Genomic DNA, 22,217 nt, shown 5'->3' on the forward strand with positions numbered 1-22,217 from the left:
CATCCAAGGGAGTGGGCTCACTCACAATTTTGCCCAAAAACACAGCCATGAATAAAGAATGGTACCAAAACACCCTCCAAAAGCAACTTCTTCCAACAATCCAACAACAGTTTGGTGAAGAACAATGCATTTTCCAGCACGATGGAGCACCGTGCCATGAAGGCAAAAGTGATAACTAAGTGGCTCGGGGACCAAAACGTTAACATTTTGGGTCCATGGCCTGGAAACTCCCCAGATCTTAATCCCATTGAGAACTTGTGGTCAATCCTCAAGAGGCGGGTGGACAAACAAAAACACGCATTCTGACAAACTCTAAGAAGTGATTATGAAAGAATGGGTTGCTATCAGTCAGGAATTGGCCCAGAAGTTGATTGAGAGCATGCCCAGTCGAATTGCAGAGGTCCTGAAAAAGAAAGGCCAACGCTGCAAATACTGACTCTTTGCATAAGTGTCATGTAATTGTTGATAAAAGCCTTTGAAACGTATGAAGTGCGTTTAATTATATTTCACTACATCACAGAAACAACTAAAACAAAGATCTAAAAGCAGTTTAGCAGCAAATTTTGTGAAAACTAATATTTTTGTCATTCTCAAAACTTTTGGCCACGACTGTACATACATACTCAACAGGAAGTTCAGGAGAGGGGAAAGGCTTAAGCCTCTGGCATTTTCTAAATGCCTGCGCTGCTTTCGGAGTTCCTGCTTTGAATATATACACTGCTCAAAAAAAATAAAGGGAACACAAAAATAACACATCCTAGATCTGAATTAATTAAATATTCTTCTGAAATACTTTGTTCTTTACATAGTTAAATGTGCTGACAACAAAATCACACAAAAATAAAAAAATTGGAAATCAAATTTTTCAACCCATGGAGGTCTGGATTTGGAGTCACACTCAAAATTAAAGTGGAGAAACACACTACAGGCTGATCCAACTTTGATGTAATGTCCTTAAAACAAGTCAAAATGAGGCTCAGTAGTGTGTGTGGCCTCCACGTGGCTGTATGACCTCCCTACAATGCCTGTGCATGCTCCTGATGAGGTGTCGGACGGTCTCCTGAGGGATCTCCTCCCAGACCTGGACTAAAGCATCTGCCAACTCCTGGACAGTCTGTGGTGCAACGTGACGTTGGTGGATAGAGCGAGACATGATGTCCCAGATGTGCTCAATTGGATTCAGGTCTGGGGAACGGGCGGGCCGGTCCATAGCATCAATGCCTTCGTCTTGCAGGAACTGCTGATACACTCTAGCCACATGAGGTCTAGCATTGTCTTGCATTAGGAGGAACCCAGGGCCAACCGCACCAGCATATGGTCTCACAAGGGGTCTGAGGATCTCATCTCGGTACCTAATGGCAGTCAGGCTACCTCTGGCGAGCACATGGAGGGCTGTGCGGCCCTCCAAAGAAATGCCACCCCACACCATTACTGACCCAATGCCAAACCGGTCATGCTGGAGGATGTTGCAGGCAGCAGAACGTTCTCCACGGCGTCTCAAGACTCTGTCACATGTGCTCAGTGTGAACCTGCTTTCATCTGTGAAGAGCACAGGGCGCCAGTGGCGAATTTGCCAATCTTGGTGTTCTCTGGCAAACGCCAAACGTCCTGCACGGTGTTGGGCTGTAAGCCCAACCCCCACCTGTGAACGTCGGGCCCTCATATCACCCTCATGGAGTCTGACCGTTTGAGCAGACACATGCACATTTGTGGCCTGCTGGAGGTCATTTTGCAGGGCTCTGGCAGTGCTCCTCCTGTTCCTCCTTGCACAAAGGCGGAGGTAGCGGTCCTGCTGCTGGGTTGTTGCCCTCCTACGGCCTCCTCTACGTCTCCTGATGTACTGGCCTGTCCCCTGGTAGCGCCTCCATGCTCTGGACACTACGCTGACAGACACAGCAAACCTTCTTGCCACAGCTCGCATTGATGTGCCATCCTGGATAAGCTGCACTACCTGAGCCACTTGTGTGGGTTGTAGACTCCGTCTCATGCTACCACTAGAGTGAAAGCACCGCCAGCATTCAAAAGTGACCAACACTTCAGCCAGGAAGCATAGGAACTGAGAAGTAGTCTGTAGTCACCACCTGCAGAACCACTCCTTTATTGGGGGTGTCTTGCTAATTGCCTATAATTTCCACCTGTTGTCTATCCCATTTGCACAACAGCATGGGAAATTGATTGTCACTCAGTGTTGCTTCCTAAGTGGACAGTTTGATTTCACAGAAGTGTGATTGACTTGGAGTTATATTGTGTTGTTTAAGTGTTCCCTTTATTTTTTTGAGCAGTGTATGTATTTTTTTTTTTTCAGGAGTCCCTGGTCTGGTCTGTGGCTAACTACATATATGGAAAATGGCTTAGGAGCCCCTGCTTATATAAAGTTTTTTTTTTTAAAGAAATGGAGAAACTGTTGAATGAGCTATTGTGGGCAGGTAAGAGTTAGGAAAAAATTAAGTTGGTTTACCAGGGCTTATGATTATAGAGGCCTGGAAGTTCCGGATATGTATGTGTATATATGTATATGTGTATATATATATATATATATACACACACACACACACACACACACACACACACACACACACACACACACACACACACACACACACACACTTGTTTTCTAGGTCTGTATATTTTATTGTTGAAATAAAGATTTTATATATATATATATATATATATATATATATATATAATCTTTATTTCAACAATAAAATATACAAACCTAGAAAACAAGTGTGTGTGTGTGTGTGTGTGTGTGTGTATATATATATATATATATATACATATACATATATACACATACATATCCGGAACTTCCAGGCCTCTATAATCATAAGCCCTGGTAAACCAACTTAATTTTTTCCTAACACTTACCTGCCCACAATAGCTCATTCAACAGTTTCTCCATTTCTTTAAAAAAAAAACTTATATATATATATATATATATACAGTTCCTGATAACATACAATAAGTGGGGAAGTAAAACCATTTTAATTAATCCTATCTGCTTTATTTATAGGTAATTTATTCCAAATCTTAATCCTATCCTTAATCTTTCGAAGCAGTGGGACAAAATTCAATTCTATAAATCTAGAAGGGTCCTTTGCTATTTCTAACCCCAAGTATTTGAAATTATCCTGGTACCCCAGATTGGTTAACCTTTCATCCATTACCTCAATCCTCTCACACAGCGGAAACAGTATTGATTTACTCCAATTAATAGTTATACCGGAAAAATTACAGAATTCATCCATTAATGCCATAACGTGATTAAAAGCCCCATTAGCATCACCAAGAAAAAAGAGATCATCTGTGTATAATGATATTTTATCCTCGCTGCCCCTCACTCCAAAAAAATCCCTGAATATCTGGATCTTGTCTAATCCTAATTGCCAATGGCTCCACCACTAAGATAAAAAGTAAAGGTGAGAGGGGACAACCCTGCCTCATGCCTCTCTCAATACAAAAATTCTCATTATCGATAATCTTCACCCACTTGATAAACTCAGAACCAAAACAAAAAATAACCCAGCGTTTCCCACAAATACCCCCATTCCACACTGTCAAAGGCCTTTGTCGCATCTAGGGACAGAATAGAGCAACCTTCAACATCATCCTTACCCACCTATTGAATATTGGCCAATATTCTGAAGAGATTTAAAGAGGTAGATCTTCCCGGAATAAATCCATTTTGATCATCATGCACCAAATACGTAATAACCCCCTTCAGTCTCTTTACCAAGATTCTAGCCAGAATCTTACAATCATTGTTCATTAATGATATTGGGCGGTACGAACCAGGATCCAAACCATCATTCCCATCCTTAGGAATTAGGATAATCGATAGCTCGAATAAGAGAAAACTTCCAACAGTCTGCTCGCCCAAAACTCTCTATCTCTTTTATATAGTTATATAGGCAAACCATCAGACCCTGCTGCCTTACCAAATGGAAATTCCTCTATTGCTGATATCGCCTCGTTCAATGAAATGGGCCTATCCAGGGCTTCCCGCTGGGTGGCACTAAGTATTGGAACCTTAATACCCCTCCAAAAGCAACTCAATCAATTTTAATCAATTTGAATATGTGTGGAATACAAATCTTTGTAATACTCTCTAAATACATCCAATATCTTGTCTGGAACATTATATACTATCCCACCTTTATCTCTTATTGCCACACTATTTACCACTTTTTCCATCTTACTAATAATCCTTGACAAGAATTTGCCAGGCCTGCCCCCCTGACAAAATCTTCTAGATTTGATGAATAATTCAGTATTCTGTGCTTTTTCTCTAAAATAATTCTCATAATTAGATGCCACCAGCCACGCTTCCCCTTGACTCCGCCGTATTATGAATTATCATTTTTCCGCCATATTTCCCAATATTAAAGGATAACTGTCGTATTTTTTATTTTTTTGGGGAGTATTGGATTGTGGTGATTAATATCACCTTGGTGGCCCTATTTCAACTTTTCACTGTGTACTCAATTACCCCTTAATTCCACAGTTTTGTTCCCTGTACTGCCTACTTTTACCTGTGCTTAAAATAGGGTTGCCAGGCATGGTCCGTCTATCTGTTGATAGACGGAGCACGCAGCGTGCAGGGTCACATTACTGACAGCCAGGGACTGTAAGTAAATGATTAAAGACAGGTCCTCCCCAGCAGCTGATAACAGTGCCTGGGCTGTGTGCACTTCTCCCTGTCCCTGCGCTTGGCAGACGCTCCCTCACACAGCAGAGCTGGAGAATGCAGAGTTGAACCAGCACACAACAGGGAAGGGAGATCTGCCATCTGCTCAGTGTATAAATGAAAGCAACATGTGGTAAGAGGACCCCTTTGTGCTGCAGGAGATTAACCCTTTAAGGGGGAGGGCTCTGGTTACTGACACTTTTGGGGGGCTATTGTTACTGGCTAGTGAGGGCAGGCGGGATTAGCCTCAGGGTGAGGGCAGTGGCGGCCATCTTAACTGAATAGTGAAATTGCAGTTTTATGCAGACTGGTTGCTAAGGGCTGAATCTTATTAAATATGGGGTAAGTCAGTCTAATAGTAACTGATTCTGGAATATCATGTTATTAGTAACTACATATATGAAAATTGAAATTGGGGTCTAAATGTGACAGTTATCCTTTAACTTCAAATCACCTTCCTTCTTAAACTTTTTCTTTAACTCTATAATCTTTTTATTTGGCAGTCCTCTCATGTAAGCCTTGGCAGCATCCCAGACCGTATTTACCTCAGCAGATTATTTATTTATTTCAAAGAAAAAGGTAACCTAATGGGACAGGAAGTTAATATTGAAACTGAGGTAAAGCCAAATAGGACTAACCGAGTAGAGTTTACCAATACCATTCCCAGCTTCCAACCTTGTACCCACCGTTTATTAGCACTGGAGAGTGGTCTTAGATACACCTTGGCTCATACAAGACCACCACTCTGCTCTGAAGTGTCAACTGATTTTCAAATACCAAATCAATCCTGGAAAAGGAGTCATAAGTTTTGCTATAGCACGAATATTGTTTCACCAACGGGTTGTGAGTCCTCCAAGTATCTCACCAATCAAACTCTTTGGTTAGTTTCATTAATGATGTAGGCCCAGCCTTTTTTGACTCGTCTTTTTTTGGTTAACCTATCCGGATCCTCATTCATTGTGCAGTTGAAATCACTCAGCAATAGCATTGAACAGGTATTCTTATCCTGTAAGAACTCGTAAAATTTTAGCAACACCTCATGCCTATGAAGTGGTGGGATAATAAATCCCTGCAACTACCCACCTTACTCCCTCAAAGGATCCATGCAGAAAGACATACTGCCCCTCTGCATTGATCCTCCGTGTGATAATTGAGCATGGAATATCTTTGTGAATCAGAATACTAACCCCTCTACTGTACCCACTGTAAACCGAGTGAAATTGATAAGCTATCCACTTCCTTTTAAAAAGACTCAATCTGTCTTTTAACATATGAGTCTCCGTTAAGCATACTATAGCTGGCAGATATCTGCTGATTACACTAAACACAGCAAAGTTCTTCATTCTCTTCCCCAATCCTCTTACATTCCAGGATAAAACTTTCATCACTGAAAACTTTGTTTTATCATTATCCTTTGTATAATAAAAGAAGAGAAAAAAATAATAAATTCCCCTATTCCCTCCTGCTCTCGCCCACCCCACGCCCTCTGGTGTGTTGCTCCTGCATGGAGGCTTCACATCCTACTCCTGGTTCGATGTCCACTTCCCATCCCTATCCCCTTGTCTTCCAAATTCAATAACCTGCCTAGCTTTGATTTACTACCGTACCTCTTATCAAATCATAAGCCCACAGATTCTTGCCATTTGTTCACATCTTGAGACGAGGAAAAAAATCTAGTCTGATCTTTATATACAATTCTGAGTTTAGCAGGATACAGAAGAGAGTAAGCTATATCCGCCTGGCGGAGTCTGCGTTTAACATCAACATATTTCTCTCTCTCTCTTTTTGTTGTAAGGGAATAGTCTGGATAAACTGACACTTTTGATCCATGTATTTCCACTGAGTCAAGTGATCTTATTTTGCCCATAACGACCTCTTTATCCTTGAACGGACAGATTTTTGCTATTATTGTTCTAGGAGAATTACCTACTACCTTTCTCGTTGGTATCCTATGTGCTCTCTCGACTATAAATAAGAGATTTTCCCCACCAACCAATTCAGTAATCCATTTTTGAATATATTGTGCACAGTTGGCACCCTCCATTTTCTCATGTATACCTATAAATCTGATATTTGCTCTCCTGTCCCTATCTTCCAGCTATGTGATTTTCTTGCTAAGGGCCATATTTTCCCTTTTCAAGCTCTTAAGATCTTATCTTATCCTTTTTGTTCTGCACAACTAACTCTTTCACTAACCCTCCTAAAATCATCTCTAATCAACTGTACTTCAGTTTTTAATTTTCCCATTTGTTTCGTTATCATCTCCAACACTGAGTTAGATTTCGACACTGCTGACATAATGTCAGATAGAGTGGGAGAATTTGTAGTGTCTGTTGGAGTTGATAAAGCCCCCTTAAAACCTTCCATATCCTCACCACTCCCCACCAGCTTTTGAGAGTTGGATTTATTCTGCCCCTTATTACAGTAGATGGAGCTTGGAGAAATTTGTCCATTCTTCCTTCCCGATCACCTTTTATTTTCACCACCTCCTGTCTAAGAGAGGCAGACACCCCAGACCTCCTCTGCTGCACTCCTTTCTCCTATCATCCTTCTTCTTAACCATTATTTCTCTCAAAATATTACCTCCCTCCACAGCACAGTAAGGGGTACGCAAATAGGTCTCTCTTAATTAGTAATTAATTTTAGTCCAGCTTCTTTTCAAACTAAGCCCTTCATTATCCAGCTGTACCCAGCTAGGCAGTAAAGTTGTTCAAAAGTTTTGAATAAACAATAAACAAAGACTAGAAGTTAAAGGGAATCTGTCACTAGCAATTTACCCAATTTTTTTTTCATGAATCCATGTTTAACAGAGTACCTTTTTTCCATCGGTCTTGTTCTTTTGATTGTCCGTCTTGTCATTTCTTAAAAAAATCGATTCTTATGATATGTAAATGACGCTGTAAGGAGCCCAGAGGGGCGTTCTTCTTTCTCCATGGTGCCCAGGAACGCCCCTCTGAAGTGCCGTGCCCGGCAAAATTTGAAAATTAATAACGCCTCCAAGTTCATCTAAATCGCCTCCCAGAGGCGCGGCTAAGTGCTCAACAACGCCCCCACCCTCCCCTCAGCGCCGCGCTCTGCGGCAAACACCCCGATCCTCCTCTCGCCGGCATCCCAAATCCCGCGCAGTGCCGGCGATTGCCTGCGCTATGATAAGATGACTGTCGGCACTGCGCCTGCGCGGGATTTGGGATGCCGGCGAGAGGAGGATCGGGGTGTTTGCCGCAGAGCGCGGCGCTGAGGGTGGGGGGGGGGGTGGGGGCGTTGTTGAGCACTTAGCCGCACCTCTGGGAGGCGATTTAGATGAACTTGGAGGCGTTATTAGTTTTCAAATTTTGCTGGGCACGGCACTTCAGAGGGGCGTTCCTGGGCACCATGGAGAAAGAAGAACGCCCCTCTGGGCTCCTTACAGCGTCATTTACATATCATAAGAATCGATTTTTTTGAAGAAATGACAAGACTGACAATCAAAAGAACAAGACCCATGGAAAAAAGGTACATGGATTCATGAAAAAAAAAAATTGGTAAATTGCTAGTGACAGATTCCCTTTAAAGTGGTTGGCCATTATTTCAAGAATTTAAGGCATAATAGGCACAACAATAATGTATAGGTTCAAAGTTAATATGCTTGAAGCCAAATAGCGAGTCGCAGAGTTCTTCAGCAGTTGTTAACACACATAGATCCAGAGTTAATGTTATTTAACGCCAAGCATCCAAGGTTAACACACAGTTTCCACACTCAATCTTAAAGGGGCAGAACCCAACAATTAAGGAAACTCCTCTGCACTGAGGCTGAGCACCAAACGTAAGCCTATTAGAGCAAAATTTTTAAATCTATATTGAGACAGTGCCACAGTTCTTCAAACATAGAGACGTTTAGTAGGAGCATGCAGTAAGTGAAACAGGTGGTTAGTTATATTAAAGTACTTCTCAGCAGCAGCTCACAGGGTTAACACAGGTCTGGTTAGTAAGGCAGATAGCTTTAAAAGTTAAAATCTCTATCTTTTTATGTTCTAGTTATCTGCCCAGATAACACAATCCAGCCTAAAACCCACACTCCAGATCCCCTGAGTCTCATCCTCCTCCTATGTTAGGGAGGTGTATGCGCAAAGACCTGCATACACTACTATTCCAGAAATGGCAGCACACCCCTTATCATGGGGAGGGGGGGGGGGGAAGAACCATAGCTCTGGATTGTATAATCCACCTAGCCTCTCTTTGTAGCAATAAATGATGTCTATCGCCACCTTGTGGTAAGTTCTAGACTACCTCGATTCCTGCAAAATTTAGGGATCCTGGATCTCCACCATGTTTATCCCTTATATGTTCAATCAATCTAGGGCAACCTTTCCCTCACTTAATTGAGTTGTTCTCTGAACCTCTCTTACATACATCTTATTGTTTTTCCAATGTAGAATCGTCCACACTGACATCTCGCCAAATATACTGCAAATGTACTCCTACACGTGATGAAGCTGGTCACTTTATGTTGAATCCCTCCAAAATTGAGAAGTTTGCTTTGAGGGTTATACCTACAGAACGAACAATTTCCTCACCTGAAGTTACCTTTAGGCCTCCTGTCCTGCAACCAGTTCTTACTCCTTCCTTCTACATAGCGGCTTCTCACTAACCTATCCCTAAGGCTCAGTTCACACCTGAGCGTTTTACAGCGCGTTCCTACGCGCTGTAAAACGCTCAACAAGGAGAAACCAATGCTTCCCTATGGGAATGGTTCTCACCTGGGCGTTTTACAGCGCGTACGATCGCGCTGTAAAACGCCCGACGCTCAAACAAGTACAGGAGCGTTTTTTTGGGCGCTTGTCGCGCGTTCCCGTACATAGACTTTCGGGAACGCGCGACACTGTGTGTACGCTTGTCTCTGTATGCGCGCTTGTAAACGCCCGTACAATCGCGCATACAGAGCGCTCCTTTCAGAACGCTCAGGTGTGAACTGAGCCTAATAGTATGGCTCCTCCTGAATGTGATTAGGGGTTTATTCTCAACAGCATCTAATATACCACTGTCACTTTTTAAGATGTCTCAATTATTTTGTATTGCCCTCCGTATGTTATCTGCCATGGGGCTATACCTAAATGAAAATGTGAATCTTTTCTGATTGTTGTTAAAATTATTTTTATTACTGCTTATATTCCTTGTCAACAATTCACGTTGAGAGAAGTTATCCACCTTTTTCATGGCAGTTAAAAGGGCCTTTTCAGGATAACCCCCATCAAGGAGACATTTTTCTTTTAATTCTAGGGCTTGTATCTGATAGCTTTCCTCAGTACTGTTGATCCTCTTTAATCTAGCAAACTGTCCAAAAAGGGACAGATTTTTTCACATTTTGGGGATGAAAGCTGTCGTAGTGCAACAAGGAGTTGGTCGCCTGCTCTATATGATTGCAGGAAAACATAAGTATAGTTAAAAATATGGCATTTTAGATAACTCATTTCAAATGTCTTGGTTTCAATTTGAAAAAAAAGGACTCCTTTGTTGTAAGCCCGTGAAATACAAGTACATATTACAGATCATTGTAACAGTCCTCTTATTTCTTCACAGCTCTTCAACATGGTGTTTAGTGGCCGATACATCATTCTTCTGATGGGCCTTTTCTCTGTCTACACTGGCCTTATCTACAATGATTGCTTTTCTAAGGCTCTCAACATGTTTGGTTCTTCCTGGAGTGTTCGACCAATGTTTACCAGCACAAAGGCCAACTGGACGTGAGTATCACAGGAAGTTTGTATGTTTAGGTGATCAAATTCCTTTATGCTTTAAAGCACATTTCCACCACTGTCTGCATCCATGTATGTGCTGTCGGTGTAATTCAAAAGATTCCAGGTCTCACAGGGACACACGCCATTATAAAGCATTATAATGCTGTGCGATCCTGTTAGAGGAGCAGAGTTCAGAACAGGAACTTACAGTGCCACACGCAGTGAGTTTTTCGCATTGAACTCTCTCGTTTGTATCTGGCCTTATAGGTGAACCCTTTTTCTAAACTTAGAGCTCCAGTGCTGCTGAAGCATTACTTCTGTCCTGACTTGAAGAATCTCTTAGCACTTTATTTCTTTTTGTGTTTGTAGAGAAGAACTGCTTAAGAATGCGCAGGTGCTGCAGCTGGATCCAGATGTCACTGGAGTGTTCAATGGACCTTATCCATTTGGGATTGATCCAGTAAATGAATAATTGTTATATTAACAGATTATATATGTTTTGTAGGATTTGCAATGGTTACTGTTAACATTTTTATTTCTTCGTAATAGATTTGGAGCATTGCAACTAACAAGCTGACTTTCCTAAATTCCTTCAAGATGAAAATGTCAGTTGTGCTTGGCATCATTCATATGATGTTTGGGGTCACGCTTAGTCTATTAAACCACATGTAAGTAAATCTATTGAAGAGGATGTCTCATTTCAACCAACCTTGTCTATTTGCCCTATTATATTATATGCAAAGACACAAAAGTTGCCATTATAAAAATGTCTCTTTTGTGACAAAAACAAGATCTCATGTGCTCTTTTTGTTTGTTTTCTAGATATTTCAAGAAGCCTTTGAACATTTACCTTGGATTTATACCAGAAATGATCTTTATGGCAACTCTATTTGGATACTTGGTCATTCTTATACTTTACAAGTGGTGCAGCTATGATGCCGCCACCTCAAAGATCGCACCAAGCCTCCTCATTCACTTCATTAACATGTTCATGTTCAACTACAGTGACCCATCTTTTCCTATGCTTTATACTGGACAGGTAGGAACAATGCAGTGGATATGGGTATATAGATTCGGTGCTTCTTTCCAACATTTTTGGAAATGATAAGCAAATAGCACACTTTTTGGCCCATAATTAATTTACATTAATTGCTGCTGAAAAAAAGGAGGCTTTTTTTTTTCTTAATCCCGAACAACCTGTTTAACACTGAGATTGGCAAGATGTACTCCTTTACTATATTTTCTAGTTCAGCATCAATTAGATTAGTTTGGAAATTATTAGTGGGCACACTTACAGACATGAGCTGATTTCTAGATGCTCATAAATATAGATGCGTAGATACACATTAATAACTTTTGGTGTATGGATTTTTCCATATCCCTAACATGTTAGGCATAGGAATAGAATAAGTATAGTTGATCACTGGGATGTCCACCTATCACCAAAACTAAGGGCCTGCAAGATATCGTGAGTAACAGGAAAACACTGCCTCATCTCCATTCAGATTTGCACTTATCCTTATGAACTTGTATCTTCCAGAAAGGACTGCAGTGTTTCCTGGTTGTATGTGCCATACTCTGTGTGCCTTGGATGCTGGTTCTTAAACCTTTCATGCTTCGCCACCAGTACCTGAGGAGGAAGCACCTGGTGAGTGCCAGACACAAGTAAATCCATTGTTTGCCCTGCCTATACCTTACCACTGCTCTGTCACATGGGGGTCTGCTGATTTGCAACAATGGAGTGACTCTGCAAGTGGCAAGGACTCCTGTCTTTCAACGTGTATAGATGCACTGATACATCTGGCACCTAACGTAATTCATGCCATGCCATGTACCGACTGGTAATGGTCAAGGGAGATGTTTCCTTTGAACCTAAATATGAAAAATGATGTTCATTATGTTTGCTCCTCTGTGATTTGGTTGAGAGTTTATAATTTAGAAATGCGTGCCTGCATGTATACAAAGCTTTCGTTCTTACTACTTATGAGTTTAAAACAGAGGTTATATTTTATAAATTATGTTTGGGTATTAAAGTCATTGCCTTCTTGTTGTTATGATACTGAGTTTGTTGACTCTTTGCAACTTTGATCGTGACACGCCACCAAAGATTACAGTGCAGTGCAGCCTGGTTCGCAAAAAGTGCAAGTGAACATGAACAGGGTTGATGGGTGACCCGCAAGTTACTGAAACATAGAATGTGTCGGCAGATAAGTACCATTTGGCCCATCTAGTCTGCCCAATATAATGAATACTATGAATAGCCCCTGGCCCTATCTTATATGAAGGATGGCCTTATGCCTATCCCACGCATGCTTAAACTCCTTCACTGTATTTGCAGCTACCACTTCTGCAGGAAGGCTATTCCATGCATCCACTACTCTCTCAGTAAAGTAATACTTCCTGATATTACTTTTTAAACCTCTGCCCCCTCTAATTTAATACTATGTCCTCTTGTAGCAGTTTTTCTTCTTTTAAATATTCTCTCCTCTTTTACCATGCGGATTCCCTTTATGTATTTAAAAGTTTCTATCATATCCCCTCTGTCTCGTCTTTCTTCCAAGCTATACATGTTAAGGTCCTTTAATCTTTCCTGGTAAGTTTTAGCCTGCAATCCATGTACCAGTTTAGTAGCTCTTCTCTGAACTATCTCCAAAGTATCAATATCCTTCTGGAGATATGGTCTCCAGTACTGCGCACAATACTCCAAATGAGGTCTCACTAGTGCTCTGTAGAGCGGCATGAGCACCTCCCTCTTTCTACTGGTAATGCCTCTCCCTATACACCCAAGCATTCTGCTAGCATTTCCTGCTGCTCTATGACATTGTCTGCCTACCTTTAAGTCTTCTGAAATAATGACCCCTAAATCCCTTTCCTCAGATACTGAGGTTCGGACTGTATCACTGATTTTATATTCTGCTCTTGGGTTTTTACGCCCCAGGTGCATTATCTTGCACTTATCAACATAAAATTTTACTTGCCAGATTTTTGACCATTCCTTTAGTTTTCCTAAATCCTTTTCCATTTGGTGTATCCCTCCAGGAACATCAACCCTGTTACAAATCTTTGTCATCAGCAAAAAGACACACCTTACCATCGAGGCCTTCAGCAATTTCGCTGATAGATATTAAACAATATGGGTCCCAGAACAGTTCCCTGAGGTACGCCACTGGTAACAAGACCATGGTCTGAATATACTCCATTGACTACAACCCTCTATTGTCTGTCCCTCAGCCACTGCCAAATACATTCAACAATATGGGAGTCCAAGCTCAAAGACTGCAGTTTATTGATAAGCCTTCTATGTGGGACAGTATCAAAAGCCTTACTAAAGTCTAGATAAGCGATGTCTACTGCACCTCCGCCATCTATTATTTTAGTCACCCAATCAAAAAAATCAATAAGATTAGTTTAAAATGATCTCCCTGAAGTAAACCCATGCTGTTTTTCATCTTTCAATCCATGGGATTTTAGATGTTTGTTTTTAATTTGGTAATTCCTTGTTTTAGTTTCCTTTTTTCATTTATGTATCTGAAGAATGTCTTATCGCCTTTTTTCACTGAGCTAATTTCTCTTCTGCCTGTGCTTTAGAAGCTCTTATAACTTGTTTGGCCTCTCTCTGCCTAATCTTATAAATTTGCCTGTCATCGTTTTTTTTTATACATATAATTACTAAATGCTATCTTTTTGTTTTTAATGATTTTGGCCACTTCTGCTGAGTACCACAGTGGTCTCTTCCTTTTTTTGCTTTTACTGACAAGCCGAATGCAATTATCTGTTGCCTTCAATAGTGCCACTTTTAAGTAGTCCCATTTCTCCTGGACTCCATTGAAACTGTTCCAATCTGATAGGGACTTGTATACCACTAATCTAATTTTAGAAGAGTCAGTTTTTCAAAAACTTTTGTTTTTGTGTGGTGTGACTCAGTCACTGTACCTATAGTAAACCACACTGACTGGTGATCACTAGAGCCCAAGCTTTCCCCTACAGTAATATCAGATACCAAATTCCCATTTGTGAATACTAAATCTAAAATGGCCTCCTTCTGGGTTGGCTCCTCAACCACTTTCTGTAGAGATAATCCCAGTAGGGAATTTAGAATATATGTTCTGGCAGAATTAGCTATTTTGGTTTTCCAGTTTACATTAGGAAGATTAAAGCCTCCCATAATGATAACTTCCCCTTTCAATGTCATTTTAGCTATTTCCTCAACTAATAGATCATCTAATTCTTCGACTTGGCTAGGTGGTCTATATATCACACCTTCACGAGTTACCTTATGATTATCAAGCTGCAAGGTAACCCAAACTGACTCTAAATTGGTCTTGCTAACTTGTATTAAATTCGATTTTATGGTATCTTTCACAAAAAGGGCCACCCCTCCCCCTTTCTTGCCTTCTCTATTTTTCCTATATAGAGAGAACCCTGGTATTGTTATATCCCAGTCATTACTCCCATTGAACTATGTCTCAGTAACAGCCACTAAATCTATATTCTCAGATGACATTATAGACTCAAGTTCATTGATCCTATTCCCTAAACTGCAGACATTTGTACACAAGACTCTGAGCTTGTCATTTCTTAACCTATGTGCTACTGGCATCTTCTGGCATTGTTCCTCCGGAGGGCAGTCGGACTGCTGGATTATCACTCTTTTGCCCCCCTTTCCTAGTTTAAATGCTCCTTAGCAAATACTTTGAACTGTTCACTGAGGACATTCGTTCCCTTGAGAGAAAGATGCAAACCATCTTTCTTGTACAGTTTTCCATTCCAACGAGAGCTAACATGAGACACAAAGCCAAACCCTTGGTTCAGACACCATTCACCAAGCCATACATTGAATTCCTTAATGCGCATCTACCTGACATGCTGAAGGTTATGCACAGGCAAAACTGCAGAGAATGAAACAGTTGATGCAACCACCCGTATATCATTTCCAAGTGTGTGAAAAGCGTCACCTTTGAAACCTCTTTGCATGCCAGATCATTTGTCCCAAGATGGACAATAACATCCACCTCCCTTTCCTGCTTTGCTTGCCTAACCATATTAAGGTTACGTCGTCTATCCCTGCTAGCGGTAGCACCAGGGTGACATCTCACAAAACCATTTTCCTCAAACTTTACACCTCTTATGATAGAATTGCCTACCAACAGCTGCTTACTATAAGTCCTCACCTTATCCTTTTTGTCTTTGGCTCCAGTCTTGCATACTTTAGGCATGGGAGATGATTGTTCCTCACCCACTGTGCCTGAGCCATCCTCCATGTTGCTCTTGCGCTCTGAAAGTGCGGCAAATGAATTATGGAGAGCCACAGACTGTGGGACATGTCTTCTATCAACAACTTAGTCTACCAGAACCTGCAATAACCCATCTTCCATTTCTAGGGGGCCTCTGTGGCAGTGGCATTGCAACATTCCCAGCCTGAGTTTAACAGTTAATTTACAAATCTCAGATTTCAAAAATGCAATTTCCTGCTGCATTATGGAGAGCTGTCTAAAGATCAGACAGCATCCAAACCTCCGAAGAGTGGAACCTGAAATAAAAGCACAACAATTCCTGCACTGAACGAGGTCTGCCATTTTAAAGAGGGGAAAGATTTTAAACAAGCAAATCTTACTTTTTTAGATTGTATCCACCTCCAGATTATCTCCTGAATATCTCAGATGCACTTAGTAATGCAGCAAGCTAATACTATGTTGCTATATATACACACACTCCCACAAAAGCTCCTCCCCCCAACAACAAATTTAACACCTTAATCACCTATGCTCATTTGAAATCGGACAATAGCAAGAACCTGTCTAACAAATTCCTTACCTGTTTTGAAGAACAGTGTCTGAGTATCCACCAAAAACACAGCTGAAGTTCTGCTACAGTGGAAAAGCTCTAAGTTAGTCTCCTGAATATCTCAGATGCACTTAGTAATGCAGCACTTGAGAATGCAGCAAGAAACCTGATAGTTGCAAAAAATCCAGTAGTGTTGGATTACTTGCAGCTGTTGGATTGTGCAGGTCACTCCTCAACCCCATTCACTTGCACTGGTTACAATTCAACCTGCATTACACTGCTGCCTTTAACTGCACAACACATGTCAGAAGTGGCAAAGGGGGAGACAGATATAAATGCCAGAAGCCTTTCCTTCATGGCCCACCATAAGTGATGATCGGAGGCACAGCCTAGGCATCCATACCCTACTAGAAGCCCTTAAACAAGAAATGTCACTATGTAAGCTATTTACTGAACCTTATGTTGTAAAGTAGAAACCCTCTAGGGATTGGGCTACATGTCATAGACTTCTTAAAATACATACCTTTTAATCATTTGTATCCAGACTTGAGCTAAGTATTCTGGACTACAGAATGCCTTTGCTAATACATAGTAGCCATCAGGACAGGAAAGGTATTTGGACTACAGATGTATTATAAATTTTCTGGGTAGGATACAATTGTAGCAAACTTTCAGCTTTGAGAAGTTTTAGATTTGTATTGGGTTTTCAACCCTGGATATAAATAAGAATGTCATCATTCTGACTGCAGAGATCTGGAAAATGGTGCAATAAATTATATATATTTTTTTAAATGAGAGACTAAACTTCCAGCAAATGTCGAATTTGGTTGTTGCTTATTATTTTTACTTAGAAAAAGTAAAAAAAATATTAAAGAGACAATACACTTTTGCAGTATCCATTGGAAGTATCTGGTTGGAAGATTTCTCATTTTCTGCCTTTGCGTTATACCTCTATATTGTGTGAGGGGTAGCTTTCTTTCAGGGGATCATCCTCACAGATACGGCTTCAGGACACCAGGTTTAAGGTCCAAACAGTGCATCTATTGTGGCACACCAGCAAAAGCAAAACAATAAACACTCGACCGTCCAGGCTCTAACTAAACACAGTATTCCTGACTCGCCTAAGTCAGCGTTCACACACACGTGAACCCATGCGCCTTTCCCAGCCAATCTCCCACAGCCTCCTGGCTGTACACAGCACAGTACACCCACTGTCTCCAGTTCAGTGTCTCTTGTGGGGGATTGGGGCTCAGTAGTCCTCCTGACTATGGCCCTGCGACCCTCCAAGGCGTCGCTTCGTCCCCCAACTCCAGGCTATCTCCCAGCCTCGTGGTCCCTCAGCCTTGCCCAGCTGAGACCACACTCACAGAGCCTCCTGGCCTCTGTCCACGGGTAACACACTCCCCCCTTACTGATACCCTGGGAGGTGCTTTATGGCAGCATGAGTACCTCCATCTAGTCTCACCTGTGGCAGAAAAGTGGTGTGGACCGCACTATCCACCCCTTCCTTGCCTTTAACCTCTGTGAGACCTGTCACTGTCTCACAATTGACATACAAAAACGTTTACTTGTCTGTATGTGTGTGCTGTAAAAGCTACCATAGTTTGGAGGATTAATACTTGAAATAGGGGGATGGACTATGGATAAATAGAAAACTGGATGAGGGTTTTCTTCGTTGGCAAAAGTTTTAAGGTTGAGGGATTGAGATTTAAAGGGACTGTCTCACTTCAGCAAATGGCATTTATCATGTAGAGAAAGTTAATTCAAGGCACTTACTAATGTATTGTGATTACCCATATTGCTTTCTTTGCTGGCTGGATTCATTTTCCCATTACATTCTACACTGCTTGTATCCAGGGGTTATGACCACCCCGCAATCCAGCAGTGTAGCACACTATAGGAAAAAGTGTACCTATGCGTGCTCCCACGGTCCCTGCCACTATTGGCAGGGACCGCGGGAGCACGCATAGATACACTTTTTCCTATAGTGTGCTACACTGCTGGATTGCGGGGTGGTCATAACCCCGGCACAGAGGCCGATGCTTTTTTCTGTAGTGTGCAAGTATGACCACTGGTGCTGGACTGCAGGGTGGTCATAACCTCTGGATATGGGCAGTGTATAATAAGATGGGAAAAAATGAATCAGGCCAGCAAAGGATATGGACAATCTCAATAAATCAGTAAGTGCCTTATATTAACCTCCTCTACATGATAAATGCCATGTGCTAAAGCGAGACAACCCCTTTAAACCTGCACTCAGACATATTCTTTGGGATTCATTGTCAACCAGCCAGATTTTGCTGTATGACATCTGTTTTAAACTCCTCTGTCCTATATACTAGCTGTACTGTCTCTATACATTCCAGCATGTTCTCTTTCCTAGAGGGCGGGTTAGCTTTTCCTGGTGTGTTTTATAAGTTAATAAGGTTAATGCCACCACCATATTACAGGATAAGAGATGCAGACACCATGTTATTATTGTGTGTGGCAGACCCCCTCTTATCACGCAAGTGGCTAGTAGCATTAGCGCTATTAAATTATAAATCAGGGTTTCTCTTTCAAAAACTGCTACTAATCTGGGATAAGACTCTTCACACCTTTTTTTTATTATTTTTTTTATTAATATTTCATTAAATATTTTTAATTTAATAGCCAGTTGTTGGCAAACTGTTTGGGAGCTGGCTTAGTTAGAAACAGTCAAAAAGCTTTATAATGGTAAATGCGAGGTTGGGATATTGCAGTGAGGAAACAGAGCATGCTGATTGGCTGAGAGCCCTGACCCTGATTTATAAATACCCCTCCCCACACCCACCAATCCAGGGTACGCATAACTTCGGAGGTATCCGCGTTGGGAACGGTCCCACGGAAGAAGATGCCGAAATTATTCAGCACGATCAGCTCTCCATGCACTCTGAGGAAGGCGAGGAGGTAATGCATTTTACATTGTCCTTTTTCTCTGTGGCTGCTAGTAGAGTCTGCAATGCTTAAGTGTTCAGCGTGTTGCAAGTAGAACTAGTACTGAAGGTTTCATGTTATTGCACATGTCATCGTATTAACGTTGCTTTGAAATGTCAGTCCCTTGTGTACTGTGCCGCTTTCCTTTTTACCACCATCTGATGTACAGGTCCCTGCTACTAAGTAAATGTACAAGACACTTTTCTTCCTCCTTCTTTGGAAATTTGCCTGGTTTCCAAAGGTTGTCATAATTTGTATGTTTTTGTCTAAAAGAATATTACAGATTGCCTTGGTTGATGGAAAAAAACAGTGTAAGAAAGAGGCATTATTTAGGGAAGTCAAATTTTTGGAGTCGGGATGGGGACAACTTCACGATTTCCAACACACCCCTTTCCAGACAAGACCTCGAGGACCACTTTCTGTGTGTTTGTTTAGACATGCCAATCCATTCAACGGGAGAATTTTATCGAAAGTGTTGTTTTTTTTTTTTTTACATAAAATGTACACAGACATTTCACGAAGTATGTAAACTTGCTTGTGCAAATACATAAGCATTTGCATCTGCTCCTTTAGAATCCTCTGGCCCCTTGGTCTCACCTGGTATAGGCTTTCTGACTTTTTTCCCAAGTAGAAAATGGTTTTGCTGTATAAATTTGTGTCATGTTTCTGATAGTAACCCATAACCTAACTGAAAACTTCTCTACATAAGGAAAGGATACAGAATATAGCAATGAGTTTAAAGAAGCACTCCAGCAAAATGTTTTGAACATATGCTAACTTGCCAGCAGTATTTTAGCGTTATAATTTGTTTCATCCCAGGTCAATTGCATCCATAAATTTTGAACCTTTTCATAGCTGTGTCATGTGATCCCCAGTCTGACCACCAGTCCAGTGCTTGCTCTCCTGTGTAAAAGGCTTCCTGTGAACTACAGGATTACATCATTACCCATCAAACCCTTCCTGGAAAATCTCAGACCATCCCCCAAGCTCCACCTTGCTTTTTTCTAAATGTTCCTCTGTACATAAAGGGCTGCTTGACCTATCATTTCTGCCATATCTAAGAAAACAAGTGCAGTGATATAGTAGGTGAGTCCCTACAATGATTAGCTGCAAATTGTGATAAAACTCCTCCCAGAGTCACAGGAACTGCATATATTGCCTGTGTGTTCTGTGTGCAGAATCTTCAGTGTATTTCTATGAGGTACAATTTCATACTACTGTCTCTCCTGCATGTAAGAGCTAAAAGGAAGAAAACATCAGTCACAAGCAGGGGGCAGGGAGACAGGCTACAGCTGCATCACATAGCATACACTGAGAGACCACGGTGTGAATTGAGGGACAGAAGTTCTACGTCAAAAATCTTTTCCCCTCAGAGTGCTGGAAAACAGCGCTGTTTTGACATGCATTCAGGATGCAGTTTTTTATTGTAGGTAGCTGAAATTAAATAAATCATTACCACTATGCAGAACACGAGGGTTTAACGAGGCTGCTAAACTGGCTAAATTGAAAATTGCATCCTGATTGCATGTCAGAACTGCACTGTGTGCCAACACCCTTAGATAGGACTCGGAGCAATTCCATTGTGATGAGCCTTTGCCCTTTTTGTCTCTGCAATGCCAGAGACATACTGGAAAATGTAGGCTGCATTAGAGGAACCATTTCAGAGAAGGAATCAAGATGGGGAACCATTTCAGAGACTGAATCAAGATGACAGATAACCCATAAATGGCACATCAGCTCAAGCAGGTTTACACAAGCCTCTGCATTATTCTATATGGTCTAGGCTGCACTATGTGGGCCAAAACAATTGCTGGAGTGTTTTGTTAAGCTGGCCGTACACCTAAGTATCACACAGGAAGAGAATCCCTTTTAAATAAAATGGGTGTACAGCTTTTTGATGCCCTAGCAGTCAGCGATTATCATCTATGGAAGCCACGTTTACCCATTTATTTACCAGAGTGAGACATGCGTTTTTTTTTTTTGCGGTACTCCATTCTATGGTGACTGTTTTTTTTTTTTAACTGTACACTCTGATTTTACAAATTATTAGTTCCAGTATAATGCCTCTTTACAGACGAGCGTAAGCAGAATAGGTCCGGATGCGTTCAGTGAAAAATGTGCGATTTCGCCAGCAAGTTCATGCAGTTTTGTATGCGATCGCGTTCAGTTGTTCAGTTTTTATAGCGCGGGTGCAATGCGATTTAATGCGTTTTGCACGCACATGATAAAAAACTGAAGGTTTACAAACAACATATCTTAGCAACCATCAGTGAAAAACGCATTGCATCCGCACTTGCTTGCGGATGTGATGCGATTTTCACGCAGCCCCATTCACTTCTATGGGGCCTGCGTTGGGTAAAAATCGCAGAATATACAACATGCTGCGATTTTAATGCAACGCACAAGAGATGCGTGAAAAACAACGCTCATGTACACAGACCCATTGAAATGAATGGGTCCAGATTCAGTGTGGGCGCAATGCGCTCGCATTGCATCTGTGCGGAATACTTTCTCGACTGGAAGGGGCCTAAGAGACATGCATGTGGAGCCATGCAAATGCACAGTATTTCGCACAATATGGATGGTTTTCCAGTTGCTTTGTATCGTTTTCTACTGGACTGTAGACTGGGCTGCCTGGACTGTGTGTAGTTTCCTTTACTACAAGTAACTCTTTCTAGCACTGTCTATTTTTCATTGTATAAACTACCAGAGCAACATCATATGTGAATAATTGCTGTTAAGCAGCCTAATATTTTACATTCTAGTTTTTTTTTCTTCGTTTTTTTCCTTTTGAATTCCATTCTTTTAGAGGGACTGAAGTTTTAAAGTAATATTTTATGGCTAACCTATCTTTCCTTCTCTTTTAACCCTGTATTAAATCTGGATTTATATTATTCCAAGCCTGCCGTGGAGGAAGTGGTAAGACTGACGTCCGTTGTGCATGCCCTCAATCAGCCAAGGAGTCCTGGAATTTTCATTCTGTTTCATCATCATATGACTTTATCCATTACAGGGCTTAAATTTTAATTATGATTTCTTTTATATGCTTGATTGGCTTTGCAAGGGGCTCCAGGAAT

General features: G+C 41.3%; 1 protein-coding gene across 6 annotated transcripts in view; it reads left to right on the forward strand.

Annotated features, from left to right (window-relative positions):
- The window catches only part of ATP6V0A1 (ATPase H+ transporting V0 subunit a1), a 107,096-nt gene that overhangs the window by 63,344 nt on the left and 21,535 nt on the right, over positions 1-22,217 (forward strand). For 4 of the 6 annotated variants that reach the window (XM_040437973.1, XM_040437976.1, XM_040437974.1 and 1 more), the window contains exons 13-18: positions 10,244-10,407; positions 10,771-10,861; positions 10,951-11,069; positions 11,224-11,440; positions 11,942-12,049; positions 19,006-19,113. In XM_040437973.1, the coding sequence (XP_040293907.1) occupies positions 10,244-10,407; positions 10,771-10,861; positions 10,951-11,069; positions 11,224-11,440; positions 11,942-12,049; positions 19,006-19,113 (807 nt within the window). Of the gene's footprint in view, positions 1-10,243; positions 10,408-10,770; positions 10,862-10,950; positions 11,070-11,223; positions 11,441-11,941; positions 12,050-19,005; positions 19,114-22,041; positions 22,060-22,217 lie in introns of all 6 variants that reach the window. The other 2 variants (XM_040437975.1, XM_040437977.1) reach the window with 1 other exon arrangement.

The sequence above is a fragment of the Bufo bufo genome, chromosome 6, assembly GCF_905171765.1.
Source record: "Bufo bufo chromosome 6, aBufBuf1.1, whole genome shotgun sequence".
Lineage (NCBI taxonomy): Eukaryota > Metazoa > Chordata > Amphibia > Anura > Bufonidae > Bufo > Bufo bufo.